This window comes from Schistocerca serialis, chromosome 5, assembly GCF_023864345.2.
Source record: "Schistocerca serialis cubense isolate TAMUIC-IGC-003099 chromosome 5, iqSchSeri2.2, whole genome shotgun sequence".
In the NCBI taxonomy this organism is placed as follows: Eukaryota; Metazoa; Arthropoda; class Insecta; order Orthoptera; family Acrididae; genus Schistocerca; species Schistocerca serialis.
The window spans coordinates 138,303,586-138,323,940 of record NC_064642.1 but is presented as its reverse complement, the minus strand read 5'-3'; the positions used below and the strand labels follow the sequence as shown (position 1 = coordinate 138,323,940).

Genomic DNA, 20,355 nt, shown 5'->3' with positions numbered 1-20,355 from the left:
AAATAATGATTTGAAAGTCTTAGATCATTATCCTGAAATAAAGGTGATCTTCAGAAGCAGCTGTCTTTGATATCTGTAGAACTGTTTCTTCATACACCACAGTGCCATAGCTTTTGATGAAGTATTTGGAAGAAGGATTGTATAATAGTTTTATAAATGACCAAGGATTCTTTGATTTGAAAGTTGTTTTATTCATATACTCTTACATTCACAAATGGTGAATGACAGCGGTGTATACTGAAAATGTTGGTATGGCATGCAACAGAAACTTATTAGTTGTATGTATAAGTATATATGACACTGCTCATTAACTATGGTTTTATCTGTAGTGGAACTCTGCTCTGCTTTGTCCTTGCACATTCTTAATGAAAGAATTTTTTTTTTTTTTTTCAGTGCAGGAAACCATCATTCTGCTGATGACAATGTAGGGAGTACCATTAAAAGCAGTTTATAGAGTTCCACAAGTCCAGTGTGAAGTTCATTTTGATACAGCAAAATTTGTATTTCCTTCACATATTTGGCTTCAAGGTGTTGTGATGTAAACATAGCACTCACTTCAGATTTTAACTAAAAATATCAAAACACTTCCTGTATATTGTTGTTAGTTTTTGAAATGGCTCCTCAGGAAACAGTCTACAAAGCTTGAGAACATCTTTGAGTCAAACATTTAAACAAAGTTTAAGCCAGGCACCAAATCAAATCTGATGTTTAATTGCATGATTATAGTATATAACATCTTAAGGCACATCCTCCTTGCCGGCCGAAGTGGCCGTGCGGTTCAAGGCGCTGCAGTCTGGAACCGCAGGACTGCTATGGTCGCAGGTTCGAATCCTGCCTCAGGAATGGATGTTTGTGATGTCCTTGGTTAGTTAGGTTTAACTAGTTCTAAGTTCTAGGGGACTAATGACCTCAGCAGTTGAGTCCCATAGTGCTCAGAGCCATTTGAACCACATCCTCCTCTAGTCACCCTTTACAGAGGTTTCTTTGCTGTTTTCTCTCTTCTCGTCTTCTCTTCCTTGGAGTATCACATGTGCCTTCAGCCTTGCACCATATTTTACTCAGAGCCATTGTATCTCTTAGTGCACACTTTTCTTTGAGGTCTTCCAAATCTTTGCTGCAAAATATAATGTCTGCACAATGTTAAATGTAACATATGTCAATGAAAACATTTCTTAAGACAGAATAGGAAGTTAAACTGAAATCTCCTATCATCATGTGAGATACACATGGTTTATTAATTTGTGGATTTTCCAAAATGTACTCATACTAATCTTCAAGTTAAGCCCTATGAATTGCCACAGTTTGTACTAAGCTACTTGAATAACCCCATCTTGCTAGTGAAAGTTTTGGAAATATCTTCTTTGCTATTGTATGTAATTATTTTGTTCTTTTGGAGGAATGTACAAACAAATGTTACACAACCACTAAGATCAATAAAAAAACTTTTACATGCACTCATACAAAATACTGCCTGTGATAAAACCAAATTCAATTTGTGGGTGTAACAGTGCTTAAATATGGCATCTGGAATTACTTTCCTAACTTTTGAAACTTCCTGGCATATTAAAACTGTGTGTCAGACCGAGACTCAAACTCGGGACCTTTGCCTTTCACAGGCAAGTGCTATACCATCTAAGCTACCCAAACATGACTCACGATCCATCCCCACAGCCTGAATTCTGGCAGTACCTTGTCTCCTACCTTCCAAACTTCACAGAAGCTCTTCTGTGAACCTATCAGAACTAGCACTTCTGGAAGAAAAGATATTGCAGAGAAATGGCTTAGCCACAGCCTGGTGGATGTTTCCAGAATAAGGTTCTCACTCTGCAGTGGAGTGTGCACCGATATAAAACTTCCTGGCGCATTAAAACTGTGTGCCAGACCGAGACTCGAACTTGAGACCTTTGCAAAGGTCTCGAGTTTGAGTCTTGGTCAGGCACATAGTGTTAATATGCCAGGAAGTTTCATATCAGCGCACACTCTGCTGCAGAATGAAAATCTCATTCTGGAAACACCCACCAGGCTGTGGCTAAGCTGTGTGTCCACAGTATCCTTTCTTCCAGGAGTGCTAGTTCTGCAAGGTTCGCAGAAGAGCTTCTGTGAAGTTTGGAAGGTAGGAGATGAGGTACTGGCAGAATTGAGGCTATGGGGATGGATCATGAGTCATACTTGGGTAGCTCAGTTGGTAGAGCACTTGCCCGCGAAAGGCAAAGGTCCCGATTTTGAGTATCGGTGTGGCACACAGTTTTAATACGCCAGGAAGTTTCGTATCAGCACACACTCCACTGCAGAGTGAAAATCTCATTCTCGATACCTAACTCTTTATTTGCACACCGTTTGAATGTCCTACCCTGGTGGCCATCCCACCATATATTTTTGCGTGCAAATTCTTCGAGATTGTCTGTTGCAATCTTTGATGTGGCTTCTGCCAATCTTTCAGTGCTAATGTAAGTTTCAAGCTTTCTGACTTCGTATCTGTGTGAATGTGTAAGTGTAACTTTTCAGTTTATGACTTTTATAATAGCGTAACTTTTCATAGAGTGTTTTTTACCTGACTGTGTACATGATGTAACTTTATGCTGACTAGTAGCTATAGCTAACCATTAATTGTACTGCTTATGTAGTTTCTGTGTTTAAAGTACCCATCTGCAGAGTTACAAAATTTACTTGCAATATTTATAGCCACAATGCATCTGACCCTAAGACATGTTAATAACTCTGTTGCTATATAAACTCTATATGTAATCTCAATATGTAGGTTTCCAGTGCAAAACAGTTACACAGCTACTGACCTAAATAACATCAGAAAGTATTTCATACCAGTCTCACTGAACGTACGAGGGCAGTTCAATAAGTAATGCAACACATTTTTTTTCTCGGCCAATTTTGGTTGAAAAAACCGGAAATTTCTTGTGGAATATTTTCAAACATTCCCGCTTCGTCTCGTATAGTTTCATTGACTTCCGACAGGTGGCAGCGCTGTACGGAGCTGTTAAAATGGCGTCTGTAACGGATGTGCGTTGCAAACAACCGGCAGTGATCGAGTTTCTTTTGGCGGAAAACCAGGGCATCTCAGATATTCATAGGTGCTTGCAGAGTGTTTACGGTGATCTGGCAGTGGAAAAAAGCACAGTGAGTCGTTGGGCAAAGCGTGTGTCATCATCGCCGCAAGGTCAAGCAAGACTGTCTGATCTCCTGCGTGCGGGCCGGCCGTGCACAGCTGTGACTCCTGCAATGGCGGAGCGTGCGAACACACTCGTTCGAGATGATCGACGGATCACCATCAAACAACTCGGTGCTCAACTTGACATCTCTGTTGGTAGTGCTGTCACAATTGTTCACCAGTTGGGATATTCAAAGGTTTGTTCCCGCTGGGTCCCTCGTTGTCTAACTGAACACCATAAAGAGCAAAGGAGAACCATCTGTGCGGAATTGCTTGCTCGTCATGTGGCTGAGGGTGACAATTTCTTGTCAAAGATTGTTACAGGCGATGAAACATGCGTTCATCACTTCGAACCTGAAACAAAACGGCAATCAATGGAGTGGCGCCACACCCACTCCCCTACCAAGAAAAAGTTTAAAGCCATACCCTCAGCCGGTAAAGTCATGGTTACAGTCTTCTGGGACGCTGAAGGGGTTATTCTGTTCGATGTCCTTCCCCATGGTCAAACGATCAACTCTGAAGTGTATTGTGCTACTCTTCAGAAATTGAAGAAACGACTTCAGTGTGTTCGTAGGCACAAAAATCTGAACGAACTTCTCCTTCTTCATGACAACGCAAGACCTCACACAAGTCTTCGCACCCGAGAGGAGCTCACAAAACTTCAGTGGACTGTTCTTCCTCATGCACCCTACAGCCCCGATCTCGCACCGTCGGATTTCCATATGTTTGGCCCAATGAAGGACGCAATCCGTGGGAGGCACTACGCGGATGATGAAGAAGTTATTGATGCAGTACGACGTTGGCTCCGACATCGACCAGTGGAATGGTACTGTGCAGGCATACAGGCCCTCATTTCAAGGTGGCGTAAGGCCGTAGCATTGAATGGAGATTACATTGAAAAATAGTGTTGTGTAGCTAAAAGATTGGGGAATAACCTGGTGTATTTCAATGCTGAATAAAACAACCCCTGTTTCAGAAAAAAAATGTGTTGCATTACTTATTGAACTGCCCTCGTAATATAAAAATACAATCACTATTCCAGATGTACACTAAACAGTGCTTAATTCTGGTCCTAATAATCACTTTAGCTTACCTGTGTGACAGTGGTTAGCTGTGCATTGCTTTGTAATCACATTTCACATAAAATTAGGGAAATAAATCTTGCCATGTGCAGTGCGAGAGTGTTACACTCCAGCATAACGTGAAGTTAACAGTCGGATCTCATGAACTGCAGTGCAAGCCCATAGTCTGTTTTAAAACTTTTATATAGCTAGTGGGATGTAGAGGCTCAATGTTGAATAATTTGAAGTCTTTTAAGTTCATTTCTGTATTCTGAAACCAGATTTAAAAAAAAATGTGAACAGGTATGTATTGTTACAGGCAAGTGCAATGACTTTAAATATTGAACATAAATTCCTTGATATTATAATTTGAAGCAGATTGTTTTATACTGATTACTTTAAAAGAAAAGGGGTTGGGTGTGATACGTTTCTTTCCTGAGGCCAAGCATATTCTGTGTTACTTGAAACAGTGGCACCAAATAGCCAAACAATGTGAGTTATAAAATTTACATACAAAAACTGAAAAAGTTCCCTAAATGCAACCTACCACTTTCTGCAAAGCTAGTACAAGTGACAAATTACCTTCTTTAACATATTCCAAGTTATAGCAACAGCATTCCAAAATGACATCCCTGCACCAACACACAAATCTGCCGCAATCAGTGCTCAACACCAAAGTTTCACTCTTGAGTGAACTAATTATTTGACAAACATATAAACTGATAACTGTCTAACAATGGAAAATCCAGGATGGAATGTAACAATACGAGAGAAGGAAAGTTGCTTCTCACCATATAGTGGAGATACTGAGTCGCGATAGGCACAGTAAAACGATTCACACATTAAGCGCGCACGCGCGCTAGTGCAAGCGCAACTTGCACACACGTCTGCAGTCTCAGAGAGCTGAAACTACACTGCGAGCAGCAGCACCAGTGCATGATGGGAGTGGCGACTGGGTGGGGGTAAGGAGGAGGCTGGGGCGGGGAGGGGGAGGGATAGTGTGGTGGGAGTGGCGGACAGTGAAGTGTTGCAGTTTAGTCGGAGGGTAGGAGAGAAGGTGCGGAGGGGGGAGGGGGTGAGTAGTGGAAAGGAGAGAAATAAAAATAAAAGAAATTAAAAGAATGAGTGTGGCGGTGAAATGACAGCTGTGTAGTGCTGGAATGGGAACAGGGAGGGGGCTGGATGGGTAAGGACAGTGACTAACGAAGGTTGAGGCAAGGAGGGTTACGGGAACGTAGGATATATTGCAGGGAAAGTTCCCACCTGCACAATTCAGGAAAGCTACTGTTGGTGGGAAGAATCCATATGGTACAGGCTGTGAAGCAGTCATTGAGATGAGGGCTATCATGTTTGGCAGCATGTTGAGCTACAGGGTGGTCCACTTGTTTTAAGGCCACAGTTTGTCGGTGGCCATTCATGCGGACAGATAGGTTGTTGGTTGTCATGCCTACATAGAATGCAGCACAGTGGTTGCAGATAAGCTTGTAAATCACATGACTAGTTTCACAGGTAGCCCTGCCTTTGATGTGATAGGTAATGTTAGTGACCGTACTGGAGTAGGTGGTGGTAGGAGGATGTATGGGACAGGTCTTGCATCTAGGTCTATTACAGGGGTATGAGCCATGAGGTAAGGGACTGGGAGCAGGGGTTGTGTAAGGATGGACAAGTATATTGTGGAGGTTCGGTGGACGGCAGAATACCACGGTAGGAGGGTTGGGAAGGATAGTGGGTAGGACATTTCTCATTTCAGGGCACAACAAGAGGCAATCAAAACCCTGGTGGAGAATGTAATTCAGTTGCTCTAGTCCCGGATGCTACTGAGTTATGAGGGGAATGCTCCTCTGTGGCAGGACTTTGGGAAGTGGTGGGAGACTGGAAAGATAAGGCACGGGAGATTTGTTTTTATACAAGGTTGGGAGGATAATTATGGTCAGTGAAGGATTCAGTGAGACCCTTGATATATTTAGAGAGGGACTGCTCGTCACTGCAGATGCGATGACCACGGGTGGCTAGGCTGTACGGAAGGGACTTCTTGGTATAAATCGGGTGGCAGCTGTCGAAGTGGAGGTATTGCTGGTGGTTAGTAGGTTTGATATGGACAGTGGTACTGATGGAGCCATCTCTAAGGTGGAGGTCAACATCTAGGAAGGTGGCTTGCTGGGTTGAGTAGGACCAGGTGAAGCAAATAGGGGGAGAAGTTGTTGAGGTTCTGGAGGAATGTGAATAAGGTGTCCTCACCTTCAATCCAGATAGCAAAGATGTCATCAGTGAATCTTAACCAGGTGAGGGGTTTAGGATCTGGGTTTTTGGGAAGGATTCCTCTAGATGGCCCGGTCACTAACATTACCGATCACATCAAAGGCGGGACTACCTGTGAAAGCAATCATGTGATTTACAAGCTAAGCTGCAATCACTGTGCTGCATTCTATGTAGGCATGACAACCAACAAGCTGTCTGTCCGAATGAATGGGCACTGACAAACTGTGGCCTTAAAACAAGTGGACCACCCTGTAGCTCGACATGCTGCCAAACATGATAGCCCTTATCTCAATGACTGCTTCACAGCCTGTGCCATATGGATTCTTCCCACTAACAGTAGCTTTCCTGATTTGCGCAGGTGGGAACTTTCCCTGCAATACATACTACGTTCCCGTAACCAGCAGTTGAAACGTACAGTGGATAATGGAACTCCTGGAGAAATAGCAGCAAGAGCAGTTTCAGTGTATATGCCTGGGGTCTCATTCAACATACTGAAGATGCTGTACAGCAGCCAAAGGGTGCAGGGTGTAACCAATTGCAGATTGTGGTATAGTTTGGTACGAACGATGCCCGTTTTCTGGATTTTCTTAGATCATTCCAACAAATAAGGTTGAGAATACCACCCATGCTCAGAGAGTTTAAATGAAGCAAAAAGTCTACAGCATTGTCCCCAGACCAGATCGGGGTTAACTCTTTCTGAATAGAGTGGAAGGATCGAGTCAGAAACTGCAAAGGTTCTGTAACAAACTAGGCTGCAACTTCCTAGACTTGCACCATAGAATTGAGAATTGTAAGGTTCCCGTAAATGGGTCAGGTTGCCCTATACATCAGATGCTGCTGTCCAGATAGCTGACTGTGAGGTGCACACAAGATTTTTCTAGATTAGGCAACTCTCCATCCAGTTCAAATAATGGTAACTGTAGGAGACTCAGAAGTATCAGTGTAAAATACAAAGAAATGCTCTCCAGAGGCAAGAGTATTAAAATCTCAGTGGCTGAGCACTGAAGCATTCGCAAAGAGGCTCAAGAGTTTGAAACACTCCAGAAAGGCAGTCAAGTTGACATAATACTAGGTACAGAAAGCTGGTTGAAACCTGAAGTTGACACCAGTGAGATTTTAGGGGAAAATTTCAGTGTATGTCGAAAGAATAGGCTAATGAGAATTGGAGGTGGCGGTAGATGAGAAACTCATATCTGGTGGCATAGAACTTGAAGCTGCATGTGAGATTGTTTGGGCAAGACGGAGTATCATGGGTGAGCATAAAATTATAACTGAATCTTTCTATCAACCAACAGACTCACCTTCTCTTGTAATCAAAAACGTTACAGAATACCTCAGTTTGTAGTACAAACCACACCAGTCATGCTGTAATCATCGGGGAAGACCTTAACCATCCAACGGTCAATTGAGATAATTACAGTTTTGGTAATAGTTGGCTTCATAAGACTTCCCGTGAAATATTTTAAACGTCTTGAATGGATACAAAGAAGGGCAACACAAATGGCCGAAGGTTTGTTCGAACCATGGGATCATGTCACAAAGTTGCTGAAAGAACTGAGCTGGCAGACATTTGAAGATAGCTGCAAACTATTACATGAAAACATACTTAGAAAGTTTCTAGAACTAGCTTTAAGTGATGAATCTAGGAATGTATTACAATCTCCTCTTGTGAAATGGAATGTACCCTCTGCCATGCACTTTGCATTGGTTCACGGAATTTGGATGTAATGTAAATTTAGGTAACCCGAGTTTTACTTTGGTTGACAATCATATTATAAATTCTCTTTGAGACACTAGTGATTCCGTGCAGTTAATATTCCGTGTTCTTTGTTGTCTTTAACAGAATCATTGAGTTATTGGCAAACCTCAAAGTTGTTACTTCTTCTCCCTGAACTTAAATTCCATTTCCAGATTCTTCCCTGGCAATGCTCATGTCACAGTATGGCATGGAAATGGCCGAAACACCCTTTCATGGGTGGATATTACAACGAAGACATCATTGTGTTATACAGAATAAATGTAAAAAATATAGTCTATCCTTCGTACTAAAGTTCTGCTTTTTATTGTTACCTCCATTATTCTTAACCACAGACTAAGTGCTCTTTGGAGCTTCCCTAATTTTATATCTACTTAAATTTATATATAATGTAGCATTGAATGTTGCCATGGAAACTGCATAGTTTCTTGACAAGGCGTCTGCTCATCGTTATTAGGTGTGTTTGTAGGAAGCTGTAATGCCGACCCAATTTATATGGTAGCTCACTAGAAAAGCACAAGCACCCAGAGGAGGAAAGGGGCTGTAATATCACTGCAAGCAAAGTTGACATCCAGTTCTTCCGATTGTCAAAAATTATCTTACCATACCAGGTGGTGGTAACATTTTACTTGCTACCTGTTTGCTTATGAAATCCAAGATAATGCCTCTCTGTTATGCTTCCTTTGCATAATCAATACAGAGTATATAACAATAAATCAAGCATGGTAGCAGTAAAGTTACAACAATAATTGGTTAATACTCATCTTTCATTATTGCAATTATTCCCTGATAGTCTGCAGAAGAAAGTTGCTCAATTTCACTATTTCCCTGGTTCTTGTTATGTGAAACACTTTTATAGCACTCTGTTGAAGGACAAACACTGTTTTAAATTTTGACTGAATGTTGTCAAATTGTTAATAATTTTTCCAAATACAAAACTCTACAGAAGTCAACATAAAACTAGTCTGACAACATTAACAACTGCGAGCTCTGATGCTCATCCATTTATAAAATCTAGACAATTGAAGTTAAAAAAACCTTTGCAGAAAATATAATTTTAACAAAGTTACAATCACAAAAATTAATTTTAGTTCAATTAGGTCCCACTATGTTCTACATGATGAAATACAAACACAGATTGATCACTCAAAATTAAAAAAAAAAAAGGTTGGTAATTATGTCTGAAATTTGTAACATAAACTGATTTAACTATATGTAGACATTAAGTCTTAATTAATCAAATAATTAATGCATTTCCTGGTTTACGATCATTTACAGTGTATTACAAAACTGTGTTTACAAGTGGTGTTAAAAATTACATGTTAATATGCTGTAATATTTACTTGTCTACTTACAAAACGTGTTTGACAAAAATTGTCTTAGATTAGAGTCAACGGTGACAAATTTACTAGCAATAGCAAAAATGAGTTTGAAAATTTGTGTAACAAAACAGAATGTGGTTTATGTGGTTTTCTGAATACTGTGTCAATCATTTCAATATAGTGTCTCTTGGTCTGTCACATTACAAGGTCCAGAGTGCATACTTCAATTAAATCCATTCTTTCTTTCATACTGACATCATTGACATGTGGTTTGTGCAACAGCCCTTAAAATCCATGTCTTCTGTCAGATCTAATCACCCATGAATTGATATGATCATGTTTCGTACCTTTGATTTGCATGAGATTATTCATTTAGACAGTTCATGCAACCGAAACTTCCTGGCAGATTAAAACTATGTGCCGGACCGAGACTCGAAATCGGGACCTTTACCCTTCGCGGGCAAGTGCTCTACCAACTGAGCTACCCAAGCACGACTCACGCCCTGTACTCACAGCTTTTACTTCTGCCAGTACCTCGTCTCCGAGTTCGACTCTCGGTCCAGCACACAGTTTTGATCTGCCAGGAAGTTTCATATCAGCACACACTCTGCTGCAGAGTGAAAATCTCATTCTGGAAACATCCCCCAGGCTGTGGCTAAGCCATGTCTTCGCAATATCCTTTCTTTCAGGAGTGCTAGTTCTGCAAGGTTCGCAGGAGAGCTTCTGTAAAGTTTGGAAGGTAGGAGATGAGGTACTGACAGAAGTAAAAGCTGTGAGTACGGGGCGTGAGCCGTGCTTGGGTAGCTCAGTTGGTAGAGCACTTGCCCGCGAAAGGCAAAGGTCCTGAGTTCGAGTCTCGGTCCGGCGCACAGTTTTAATCTGCCAGGAAGTTTCATATCAGTGCACACTCCGCTGCAGAGTGAAAATCTCATTCCAGTTCATGCAACCATTTATGTCCACCCATATTCGGTGTTTGTTCATACAGTGCTCCTATTATAATACCTTTATTCATAGCTATAGTTTTGATTTTTTTAGTGGACTGTATCTTGAGAGAAAAGGGGTAACTAAAGAAGTTAATGTCCTAAGAACTAGCTGACTTATGGTTAAAACAAATATTAAAAAATCAAATGTTTGTACAAAGAAAAAAATTTTTTTTTGTTCTTTCCATGTAACAGATATAAAGGTGAAGGAACCTACATTGGAAAGTTTAACGAAGAAGAAGAAGGAATATATGCCTCCAACATTCATGTCCGTTGCTCAGGCTGCAAAGCAGCTGTTAGAAATAACTGAGAGAAATGGTTTTGATGATTCCGCAGGTATGTATATGTATACTAGATTAGCACCCGCTGCTCCACTCACGTAGATGGTATGTCGTGTGAGAAATTTCTTTTGTTTTTATTTAATCGAATTTTTATGTCGTTCAGAAATTGCAACACCTTCTAAGCTTTTCATGCTAATTAAACCTGATCTGTTCCGAATGCACATCTGACTAAAAAGCGGTTCTGGTAGCTGATGTCGAAAGTTTTTGTTAATCATGCTTTTTCGTTATTGTGCAGATATTTCCATAGCAACTTTCGTCCCCTAGCTAATATTTCTTTATATCTAACTGAGAAGCAAAGTACCAATTTTCATAAACGTTTTTTTAATTTAACAAAAATTTTTCTTAAAAATTTTCATCCCTATTGCATTCCTTTAGGGGTTGAACTTCCAGAAACAGTGAAAAATATATATATATTTTTCTTAATTTATAACTGAGAAGTCAAATACCAATTTTCATAGATGTAGCCCTAAAAATCCTTTAGCAGTTCTTTTGTTGTTGTTGTGGTCTTCAGTCCTGAGACTTGTTTGATGCAGCTCTCCATGCTACCCTATCTTGTGCAAGCTTCTTCATCTCCCAGTACTTACTGCAAATTGCATCCTTCTGAATCTGCTTAGTGTATTCATCTCTTGGTCTCCCTCTACGATTTTTTTCCCTCCACGCTGCCCTCCAATGCTAATTTTGTGATCCCTTGATGCCTCAAAACATGTCCTACCAACCGGTCCCTTCTTCTTGTCAAGTTGTGCCACAAACTCCTCTTCTCCCCACTTCTATTCAATACCTCCTCATTAGTTATGTGATCTACCCATCTAATCTTCAGCATTCTTCTGTAGCACCACATTTCAATAGCTTCTATTCTCTTCTTGTCCAAACTAGTTATCGTCCATGTTTCACTTCCATACATGGCTACACTCCATGCATATACTTTCAGAAACGACTTCCTGACACTTAAATCTATTCCCTTAACAAATTTCTCTTCTTCAGAAACACTTTCCTTGCCATTCCCAGTCTACATTTTATATCCTCTCTACTTCGACCATCATCAGTTATTTTGCTCCCCAAATAGCAAAAGTCCTTTACTACCTTAAATGTCTCATTTCTTAATCTAATTCCCTCAGCATCACCCGACTTAATTCGACTACATTCCATTATCCTCGTTTTGCTTTTGTTGATGTTCATCTTATACCCTTCTTTCAAGACACTGTCCATTCCGTTCAACTGCTCCTCCAAGTCCTATGCTGTCCAGGACAGAATTACAATGTCATCGGCGAACCTCAACATTTTTATTTCTTCCCCATGGATTTTAATACCTACTCCAAATTGTTCTTTTGTTTCCTTTACTGCTTGGTCAGTATACAGATTGAATAACATCGGGGAGAGGCTACAACCCTGTCTCACTCCCTTCCCAACCGCTGCTTCCCTTACACGCCCCTCGAGTCTTACAACTGCCATCTGGTTTCTGTGCAAATTGTAAATAGCCTTTCGCTCCCTGTATTTTACCCCTGCCACCTTTAGAATTTGAAAGAGAGTATTCCAGTCAACATTGTCAAAAGCTTTTTCTAAGTCTACAAATGCTAGAAACGTAGGTTTGCCTTTCCTTAATCTATTTTCTAAGATAAGTCGTAGGATCAGTATTGCTTCACGTGTTCCAACATTTCTGCGGAATCCAAACTGATCTTTACCGAGGTCGCTTCTACCAGTTTTTCCATTTGCCTGTAAAGAATTCGCGTTAGTATTTTACAGCTGTGACTTATTAAACTGATAGTTCGGTAATTTTCACATCTGTCAACACCTGCTTTCTTTGGGATTGGAATTACTATATTCTTCTTGAAGTCTGGGGGTATTTCGCCTGTCTCATACATCTTGCTCACCAGATGGTAGAGTTTTGTCAGGACTGGCTCTCCCAAAGCCGTCAGTAGTTCCAATAGAATGTTGTCTACTCCCGGGGCCTTGTTTCGACTCAGGTCTTTCAGTGCTCTGTCAAACTCTTCATGCAGTATCTTATCTCCCATTCCATCTTCATCTACATCCTCTTCCATTTCCATAATATTGTCCTCAAGTACATCGCCCTTGTATAGACCCTCTATATACTCCTTCCACCTTTCTGCTTTCCCTTCTTTGCTTAGAACTGGGTTTCCGTCTGCGCTCTTGACATTCATACAAGTGGCTCTGTTTTCTCTAAAGGTCTCTTTAATTTTCCTGTAGGCAGTATCTATCTTACCCCCTAGTGAGATAAGCCTTTACATCCTTACATTTGTCCTCTAGCCATCCCTGCTTAGCCATTTTGCACTTCCTGGCGATCTCATTTTTGAGACATTTGTATTCCTTTTTGCCTGCTTCATTTACTGGTTTTTACATTTTCTCCTTTCATCAATTAAATTCAATATTTCTTCTGTTACCCAAGGATTTCTACTAGCCCTCGTCTTTTTACCTACTTGACCCTCTGCTGCCTTCACTACTTCATCCCTCAGAGCTACCCATTCTTCTTCTATTGTATTTCGTTCCCCCATTCCTATCAATTGTCCCCTTATGCTCTCCCTGAAACTCTGTATAACCTCTGGTTTAGTCAGTTTATCCAGGTCCCATTTCTGTATGACAAGAAATTCACTTTCTTCTGTTAACAGGAAATAAAGCATGATAGGAAATTCTAAAGCTTCATAGTGGATTTATTCATTCATTAGAATGTGAGAATAATACTGATGCGAGATCATAATTCTGCAGTCATTGGAATCTGTTTCCTTAAAATTCTTCAGATCACACTACACATCATATAGCAAAATGATGGACTTGTATTACAGTGATTGTTGCAAGCAGCCCTGGGTGTGTAATACTACTGTTAGAGTACAACCGTTCGCTTTATAATGCAGTCACTGTTGCAATTAAATTGCATGACATTGTCAAATAACTAGTTTTCTTCTGTGGCCATCACCAGATTCTCAGTCCGCCCCGGTAGCTGAGTGGTCAGCGTGACAGACTGTCAATCCTAAGGGCCCGGGTTCGATTCCCGGCTGGGTCGGTAATTTTCTCCGCTCAGGGACTGGGTGTTGTGTTGTCCTAATCATCATCATTTCATCCTCATCGACGCGCAGGTCGCCGAAGTGGCGTCAAATCGAAAGACCTGCACCAGGCGAACGGTCTACCCGACGGGAGGCCCTAGCCACACGACATTTCCATTTTTTTACCAGATTCTCACAAAAAAATGGAAAAGAACTTATATTAACAGATATGGTGAAACACGTAGAAGGATTAGAAACATAGCATACCAACTTGGTGTTGTCTTCTTGTTCTGTACAATTCATGTACCACATAAAATTCCGATGCCAAGCTCTCATTGTCTTACTTCAATGTGAGTGTATTGTTGGTGGGATTCATTGGTGTCCTGTATTTCATTAAACACTTCCTTGTGTATCATAATATTATTCACTGCATTAAAACGTCAAGGAATCTTTCTGTATGTGTAGAATTTAAAATGGCAGATTAACATTACTTTTCAATCTGTGTCTGTTATTTAAGAACCCTTTAATATTAAACCCTCCATAATGAATTTAACCAGGGAATTAGCCATTATTAGGTAGTATGGTCTGTAATTAGTACATGACAGGGACATAATAAAAGGTTAAAATATTATACTAGTGCAATGACTATGTGGATGCTCCTGCTGGTGTGACTTCATGGCCTTCGTAACAATTTCTTTGTGAAGCTCAGGCTGCATTACCTGGCTTCATAGACAGTTACTCTTGTCTGTGTTGGTGATTGGATTGTTTCATCACTAGTTCTATGTAATTACCAGTTGGATGAAGTTCATTAAGTGCAATGGACTGAGATACCACTATTTGTTTATTGTATCATTTGTTGGAAGGTATTATTGAATCAAAGCAATAAAGTCATGCCACAAGATTTGAACAAAACTTCAACTTCCATCTATGTTTCAATTTTGTACAGTGTTCCAAAGATACAAATTACTTGTCAATATTTTTGTAACATGTGACTGTAAAATTCAGTACACTACCCTGATTTCTACAACCCAGAGTTCATGACTGAAGACTTCTGAAGACTCCACATTAACAACTGTCACACAGGCATGTGTTTGAAAACAAGCAACCATAAAACATATTTTTGAGTCCATAAATGCTTAACACTTTGATGTCCAACCACTCAAAATAATTTTGGACCCAGGAGACCAACCATTTATACCAATAACTTGAAGTTTTAGTGGCACATTTGCATTTGATACTTCTTGTAAGGGCAATATGCACAAAAAAAGTGTCAAGGTTTATTTTTCATATTTATTTTAGTTCTTTGATAGATTACAAATTTTACAATACTGATGGCAGAAGCTATAATTATCCTTAAAAAGAAAAGTGAGAGACGAGTTCTTGAACAATTTGCACATAATTGGCTTTTGTATGGAAAAGTCTGGAGTATTCTGGCACGCAGTCAGGACAATAGCAGTTTGTTTGTTTTCTGCTTGTTTTGCCAGCAAATTGGCTCAGCATCTCCAAAAAATCTTGGAAGCTCATGTCGTGAGATTCACCTGTAAAAAAGCAGAGATTGAGGCAAATAAAACAGAACTAAATTGTAATTAAAGCAGTAGTATCTGTAGCAAGAACATAAGTGGCAAAAAATAGTAGCAGCCTGCAGCTTTCCTTACCTGTATATGAATCTTTTTCAGATTGTTCCCGATTACATATTTCTCCCTCCAATCTAGAACCTTTGAATTCTTTGTATGGAGCTTCCAAAATTTCTTGCTCATTCAACAAATGTGACACATTTGCAACATAATTACAGCAGACTGCAAAATCTCATAAGTACACACATGAAACTCATGACAACATGAGCACGCATGGGCTCAGTCGGTCGTGCAACAACTTTTATGTTCATTATTGTTTCTTTCAAAGTAGTTACAGAGATTGGCAGTAGAAGGCATAAGCATTCATGGGACAGCAAGATATTTGTACATGGTCTCATATGAAATGAGTCCATACTATATGAATCTGTAGTTTCACAGTGATATGTAGTGATCCAATGTTTCTTGTTAATGGGCTCTGAAAAGAACTGTTTCTGCTATTTAGTTGATATGTCATTGCCATGAGTGCCTCCCGACAAGAAACATACAAGACATATCAGACGACAGCTTCATGACCTGAAAAAGACAGCATCTCCCTCATCAGAGTATGCTTGTCCCTTACCTGTTTCAGACATTGACTCTGGACTGAAGGAACTCAAACCTCTTAAGGCACCTGGGTTCAATGGTATCCATCCAGAATTCCGATCCATATGGGAGGAAAAACTAAGAAATGGCTGGCAGAATTCTTCACTGACATCCTGCTGATTGTTCAACTTCCATTGGAGTTTAAAAAGGCGAAGATAATATCTGTTCTGAAACCTGGCAAACCCAGCAACATGGTAGAAAGCTATCATCCCATTGCCCTACTTAGCTGCTGCTACAAGCTTTTTGAAAGGCTTGTATATGACAGAAGAAGTAGAGCTATCCTAGAGAATGTTCCACTTGATCAGGCAGGCTTCAGATCAGGGTGTAGCTGCTGCGACGAAGTATTGTCTCTCACATCCTTCACAGTCAGGATACCAAATGAAGCAAAAAACATCTGTGGTGTTTGTTGATGTAACTGCCGCCTTTGACACTGTGTGGAGGGAAGGCCTTACCTACAAATTTTTCCATATCATACCCTGCAGAACAATGGCTCGAGTGATTAACAGCATGCCAAGTGATCGGAAGTTCCACTGGAAGCAACATTAGTAAAGAGAGGAAGCTAAACAACGGATTGCTCCAAGGATCAGTTCTCTCACCATTACTGTTCAATCTATATCTATCTGATCTACTGGACACTTTGTCCAGAAAATTCTGCTATGCCAATGTCCTGGCTCTAGCTGTAAAACACCAGGAAATGAAGACAACAGAAGAGATTCTGACCAATGACCTGTCTGCGTCAGATAATTACTTCAAAATCTGGAGACTCCAACCCTGTGTGAGTAAAACATAAGTGTGTTACTTCCATTTAAATAATCAGTTGGCGAACGTAAAACTGGAAGTAAGTTTCAGAGGCAGAATTCTTCATCATAATTGCGACCCAAAATATCTAGGTGTCATCCTGGGCCATACACTATGCTTCAAACAACACCTTAACTTAGCTCAGAAGTTGAGGACCCGAAACAACATCCTCCATAAGCTATGCTTAGATGTGGCCACCAGAGTATTAACCACTTTGTCACATCCTCCAGAGTTTGTATTTGTTCTTGTTTAGGTTGAGTAGTGGCAGCAATGGAGTTGTATTGGGCACTTGTGGTGTTGCCAGGAGCCATCATGTGTAGTCCCCAGCCAGAATACCTCACCACCTTTTTTTGGGAAAGTATATTTCTGAACCTATTGAAAAACAAATTTTGCTTGAACTTATTGTGGTCATGAAACAAAAGTTGTGACTATCTCCCCCATGTAGAAGTAAATCACTATTTCTTTTAGGAAATCTAACAAGTGCCCATTTGGAGTCATATTGTAATCCACCCCCTCCTTCCTACTTCCATTTGTTGTCCACATTAAGGTCTTTTATGAAGATTTGAGAGGAATGAAGATTACAATAAACTCACTAGTTTACTTAGCTTGTCATATTGAGTTGCCTCCAGTTCTTCTTGTCTAGGGGTTTGATCCTTGAAGCTGAAAAATGTCACATCAGGTCCTCACCATTGGTTTGAGCTAAATAAATCTGAAGATTGTTTTTGCAGCATTTTTTTATTACTTAAATATATTTTCTCACATTTTAGTATGTCATACAGTATTTTGATTTTTTTCATTACCAAAGACGAAATTACATTGTTCGCACAAAAATACATCCGATCAAATCAGATGCATGCTTATAACTCTCTCACTTTGCAGAAAAAACATTATTCCAAAGGGTTTACAATTTTTATTAATAAATGAATTTCTACCAGTTTTAACTACATTATTAATTTCGATTATTATTTCATAATTGAATCCAGGGGATTGAATCCTAGGATTATATAATTAATAATAGAAATTTTAAGTTTGCCAATAATTTGTAATTTCAAATGTTTCTAAGAAAAATAATTTTAACTGTAGATTCAGAACTAGTACTTATCAATTATTACTTCGAAACTAAAACATTTTATAAAGTAATTCCTTTTAATAAATTTTAGCTTGAAATATAACACACTGTGTATAAAATTTTATGAAAGTTTTCAGAAAAGCAAGTGGGATAAACTGATCTGTCCAAACATTGAAAAATAATACTGGTGTCGACAGCTACTGTTGAGGAAAATTATACTGTTACAATATACAAGACCTGAGAGTTGTTTTAAATGTTGCTTGCAACATGTTTACACTATTTATTTAGTTGTTGGCTGTTTCTATGTATACTGTTCTACATGAAAAATCTCATGGTGGCCTCTGGCTGACTCTAGTTACTGGGAAGGTCTTGCGGTATAATTGTGGTCTTGGCTATGTATTATAACGGAAACATACCAATGCAGTCACGCTAGGTATTTTTAACTAGTGTTACATATTGGTCTGCACATCATCTCTTAACACGCTTGTTTCTGAACTGAAATTCCAAAGAAACAAGGTGTCTTGAAGGGTGTGTTATTTTTAGTATGTGCCATGAATGTGAAACTCTTTGAATCACGCATAGAATTACAACTATTACATTATTCCTGATGTAACAGTATTAGGAAAAGGATAGTTGTTTATGTAAATGATATGCCCTCTAGTGTTACAGGTAACTCTAAAATATTTCTGTTTGCTGATGACACTAGCTTGGTAATAAAGGATGCTGTGTGCAACATTAGCTCGGTTTCAAATAGTGCAGTACATGAACTCAGTTCACGGCTTGTAGAAAATAAACTAACACTAAATCACAGTAAGACTCAGTTTTTACAGTTTCTAACACACAATTCAACAAAACCTGACGTTTTAATTTCAGAGAATGGGCATATGATTAGTGAAACTGAACAGTTCAGATAGATAGTAAGCTGTCATGGAAAGCCCATGTTCAGGATCTTGTTTAAAGACTTAATACTGCCATTTTTACTATTCGAACGGTATCAGAAGTGAGTGATCATTCCGACACGAAAATTAGTCTACTTTGCTTATTTTCATTTGCTATTGTCATATGGTATTATATTTTGGGGTAACTCTTCTCAGTGTAAAAGGATATTTTTGGCTCAGAAACGGGCGGTTCGGGTATAAGTGGTGGTAGTTCACGAACCTCTTGTCAACCTCTGTTCACGAGTCTGGGTATTTTGACATTGGTCTCTCAATATGTTCATTCCTTATTGTCGTTTCTTGTTACCAATATTAGTTTATTCCCAAGAATAAGCAGCTTTCACTCGGTTGATACTCGGCAGAAATCAAGCATGCATTTGGATTGGACTTCCTTAACTCTTGTGCAAAAAGATGTGCAGTATACTGCTGCATCCATTTTCAATAAGCTGCCACTCGAATTAAAAAATCTTAGCAGTAATCCACGCACTTTCAAATCAAAACTGAAGAGTTTCTTCATGGGTCACTCCTTCTATTCTGTCAAGGAGTTCCTTGAAAATTAAGCTGATTTTTTTTTTTTTGTATTGCTGCTAGTGTTTACTTAAACTTATGGACTGACTTTTTTAAGGTTCATGAACATTTATTTTTATCTGTTATTACGTTTATGTTGTAATTTCATGTACTGACACGTTCCATGACCTTGGAGATTTGCTCCTCAATTTGGTCCTACAGAACTTGACGAGTAAATAAATAAAAAAATAAACAAACATGACCATAGTCTCTGGCAACTGAATTCAGACTACCGCTTCTGTCTTCTGGCTTCCACTGCCTGACACTGTGGTCGTGTGGCTTATTTTATGACAGTATTTTTGAAGTGCCTATCTGCAGCTCGGCATCTCCACTATATGGTGGTTTAGCAACTATCCTTTTCATAATATTAATATTCCTGATGTGATATTTGGTCTTTCTTAAAATGCTTAGTCCTTATGCGGCCATGCAGTGTAGTTCTGATTTTACCTTCATCAGTTTCTGCACCATCTGTCACCCCCAAAAATCTGTTGCACAATTATTTTTGCCATGGGTAAGAAAATATCTGTGCTGCGGCATGTGAGCTGTCATCTGTGGTATACTACATGCACTGATATATATCTGGAATTCTGTTTCAAATAGGTTTTGTCATATGAGAACAGGTATTCTATATGTGACACTGATTGCATAATCTGTCCAGTAAGCATTCATAAATATTTGTTCTCTTTTCACATGAAAGGTGTATTGTTAGCAGGTGCACTGAAGGCAGACAGTCTGTGTGTTGGTGTGGCTCGTGTGGGAAGTGACAGCCAGAAAATGGTGGTGTGCTCAATTGAGCAGATGACAGCTGTTGATCTTGGTCCCCCACTACATTCTCTCATCATCTGTTCTGATCAGCTTCACCCACTGGAAGCTGAATATCTGGAGAAACTTGTAC

The 20,355-nt window shown here is 39.6% G+C and overlaps 1 protein-coding gene across 3 annotated transcripts in view; it reads left to right on the top strand.

Moving 5' to 3' along the window:
- The window catches only part of LOC126480770 (diphthine methyl ester synthase), an 82,195-nt gene that overhangs the window by 61,739 nt on the left and 101 nt on the right, over positions 1-20,355 (top strand). Inside the window, exons 4-5 of one of the 3 annotated variants that reach the window (XM_050104068.1) lie at positions 10,737-10,877; positions 20,173-20,355. The exon at positions 20,173-20,355 is cut by the window's right edge and continues 101 nt beyond it. In XM_050104068.1, the coding sequence (XP_049960025.1) occupies positions 10,737-10,877; positions 20,173-20,355 (324 nt within the window). Of the gene's footprint in view, positions 1-10,736; positions 10,878-20,169 lie in introns of all 3 variants that reach the window. The other 2 variants (XM_050104067.1, XM_050104069.1) reach the window with 2 other exon arrangements.